The sequence below is a fragment of the Vigna unguiculata genome, chromosome 9 (genome assembly GCF_037176805.1).
Source record: "Vigna unguiculata cultivar grain cowpea cultivar isolate G323 ecotype 2 chromosome 9, ASM3717680v1, whole genome shotgun sequence".
In the NCBI taxonomy this organism is placed as follows: domain Eukaryota; kingdom Viridiplantae; phylum Streptophyta; class Magnoliopsida; order Fabales; family Fabaceae; genus Vigna; species Vigna unguiculata.
The window spans coordinates 38,752,564-38,755,784 of NC_140800.1; the positions used below are offsets into that span (position 1 = coordinate 38,752,564).

General features: G+C 42.2%; 1 protein-coding gene across 1 annotated transcript; it reads right to left on the reverse strand.

Annotated features, from left to right (window-relative positions):
• Positions 1-1,151: 1,151 nt before the first annotated feature.
• Positions 1,152-3,221, reverse strand: LOC114195838 (Protein kinase superfamily protein). The gene has a single exon (XM_028086258.2). The coding sequence runs from the start codon at positions 2,998-3,000 to the stop codon at positions 1,417-1,419; it is 1,584 nt and encodes a 527-aa protein (XP_027942059.1). The 5' UTR covers positions 3,001-3,221; the 3' UTR covers positions 1,152-1,416.

Here is a 3,221-nt window from a genome sequence, read left to right on the forward strand (position 1 = left end):
ATACCCATACCCAGTCAATGCGGAGATTCCCCGTCAAAACGAGGACGGGTTCGGGCAATACCCACAGGGACGGGTTTATTTGCCATCTCTACATTTAACATCAAATATATGTCCTAAAATTTATTTTATACAAATTAAAAAATATTAATTTGTTAAATACTATAATATACTTATATATAATCCATCTTCATTGCCTTTTGATATTAATTTTCATCCAAAAGATGTAATATTTGATCAATAAAAACGACCAATTCGAGAAATGTTCAAATTCACTTAAAATGAAACAATTATTACGTTTTTTTAATTAAGAAGTACCATAACATTTATAAAACCTGTTATAGCTGATAGTAGTAGAATTTTAATATTTAGAATTTTAAATAGAAAACGTAATTTAACATGACAATATTTGGGAGAGTAAATTGACCATTCATCTTAAAAAAATTATCTGACATTTTCATAGAAGAAAAACAAAACACTCCACCACAACTTTCTTTTAAAAATCAAATTTAATAATGCTCCACTAAAAATAAACCAAAAAACAAAGTTTATATTTGTACAAACATATAATATTAAAATTCTAAAACAACCAAGGTTTTTTCTAAAACTAAAATTTTGAAATGGAAGAAGTATCGTATTTAGACTAATGTTCCTAAAACATTAATGTTTTGGGATAAAAAAGTAAAAATAAGAGAAGTGGGTAGTTGATTTCCTAGTTTGTATATACCCTATACTAACATAACATTGGCGACATTTTTTGTCAGGAAGTTTAACTTTATCATTCATCGATTCTTAACTTCACAATCCTTCTAGTTGAAGTCTCTAAGGTAACATTTAGGATTGTGGTTAGATTATTAAGGATTTGTCCTTTCATACATTTCGATTTATTTACTATATTTCCAACAACCAGAGTTAACCACTCACCATAATTGTGTCTTTATTCGTACCTGTTCTTTAGAATTCATTAACTTTCTCACAAGTTTAAGATGGACCGTAAAGTAAGAATATTCCTAAAGACACTGACTCCTTCAATCTTAAACTATTTATGGCAATTAGATTGAGTAATATATTTGATCATACAAGAATTAATGGTATTAAAATCTTAAAAAAGAGATGATATATTAAAGGATTAAGAGCAGAAGAAAAAAGACAAGGACAGCAAAAGTTCTGTTTTAGGTGTAATATTAATGGCAGAAAATTACAGTACAAATGTGGTTGAATGATGTTTAGTGTATGAGGTAGCTTGGAGTGAAGGGAGTGAGTGAAGAGAAGCATCCAATGCAATGCAAAACATTGGTCCTTCACTTCTCCATACACAAATAATTAGGTTAAAACAAAATCATGCCACACTCACAGGCACAGCAGGTGAAACATCAAATATCTCATCACCTTCATCTCCCTGCCACAATCTAATGCAATTCAAATCATTGCTTCATTCTCTATCCTCACACTCTCAACCTCATCATGCAATTTCACTAACGGTTTTTCCACCATTTTCTTTTCTAGCTTATCTGTAACAACCAACTTCGCCATTGCAGACACAATTACTGATACATCATCACCATTATTATTGTTATTATTATAACTGTGACTATAACTCCTATTGTTACTATTCTCAGTGTAATGTGAAAGTACAGAACCTTGCAAAACCCCCAAAGATTTTGACTTTTTTAACCTCACCTTCCTCCTTCCAAACCCGTGTTCGGTTTGGTGTGGCTGCATTTTAACCCAGCTACCTCTGATGGAACCAGAAGAAGAACCAATGGATTTTGACCTTATCACTTTATGATTATTGGAGGCTTCACTCCCATACCCTACACCCCACACACTGGATACTTTTCCCTTCCTCCTGCTCCCACTCCCACCTTTCACCATGCTCGCAAATTTCTCACTCCTATCACAATCATTAATACTATTATCATCACACTCCTCCCACGCCACCACCGGCACCGCGCTCTCCATGCGCGCCACGCGCCGCCGCAGAGACATCCACACGGGGGACGCGCGAATCCTCTTTCTTGCCAGATTCAGACACTCCACCACCTCCATCATGGACGGCCGCTTCTCGGCCGTCGATCTAACGCATCTGGCAGCAAGCACCGAGAGCTGCCGCACCACGGCGGGGTCCGGCGGCGGTCCGATCCGGCGGTCGCAGATTCCGGCGAAGTCGCCGAGCTTGATCAGCGGCACCGCCCAGTCCACAATAGAGGAAGGGCTGTAATTGACGTCGATGGCGTTCCGGCCGCTGATGATCTCCAGCAGCAAGATCCCGAAGCTGAAAACGTCGCTCTTGGCGCTGAGATCCTCCGGCGCCAGATAGCACGGGTCGAGGTACCCTATCGTCCCCGCGGGCGGCGTGCACTTGACGCGAACGTCCTCCACGTGTCCCCTTAACGCAAGGCCAAAGTCACCGAGCCTCGCGTTCCATCTCTCGTCAATTAAAACATTGGAAGACTTAACGTCGCGGTGAATAACGGGAGGGTTGGCAGAGTGCAATTCGCGAACCGCTTTCGCAACCTGAACCGCGAACCGGACCCTCCGGTTCCAGCCGGGCGGTTTTCTAACGGAATGCAATAGATCGTGGAGCGAACCGTTGGGCATGTATTCAACGACGATTAGTTTGTTGCCGTTTGGGTCGGTGCTGAAGCCGATGAGGTTCACCACGCGGGGGCTCGGGACTTGAGAGAGGATCTCGATCTCGTTTTCCACAGGACTGGTGCAGTTGCCGCAGCCGGTGCATTTAGTGGAGTGGTTCTTCGAGGCAGAGACGAGCTTCGTGGTTTTTACGGCGGCAAGGAGCTTTCCGCCGTCGAGGGTAGCTTTGTACACTCTGCCATGGCTGCCTCTGCCTAGGAAGGTCTCGGCGGAGAAGCCGGAAGCCGCGGCGGCGATTTCGGCGTAGTTGAAGTGGCGGATTGGTTTGGCAGCGATGGGTTTGTGCTTCTTGAAGTGAGGGTCGCAGGTGGCGATTGCGGATTGGGCATTGCAAGAGAGGTAACCCATGAGAGTGGGAATTGGGATGGGTTTGCAGGAATGAGAGAGAAAGGGAAGTTGAAGAGAGAGAGGTGACGGTGGAAAAGGGAACACATGGGGCGCCAAAACCCATAACTGGAAAGAAAGGTGTTTTCAACTTTAAAGTGGGAAGTGATTCGCAGCTTTAGGATGATGTGAATGCAATCCAAACATGGACGCACACTTATTCATTTTTTTTTCTTTTTCTTTTT

Coding starts and splice junctions, on each gene's coding strand:
- LOC114195838 (XM_028086258.2), bottom strand. CDS start 3,000: ATGGGTTACCTCTCTTGCAATGCCCAATCCGCAATCGCCACCTGCGAC.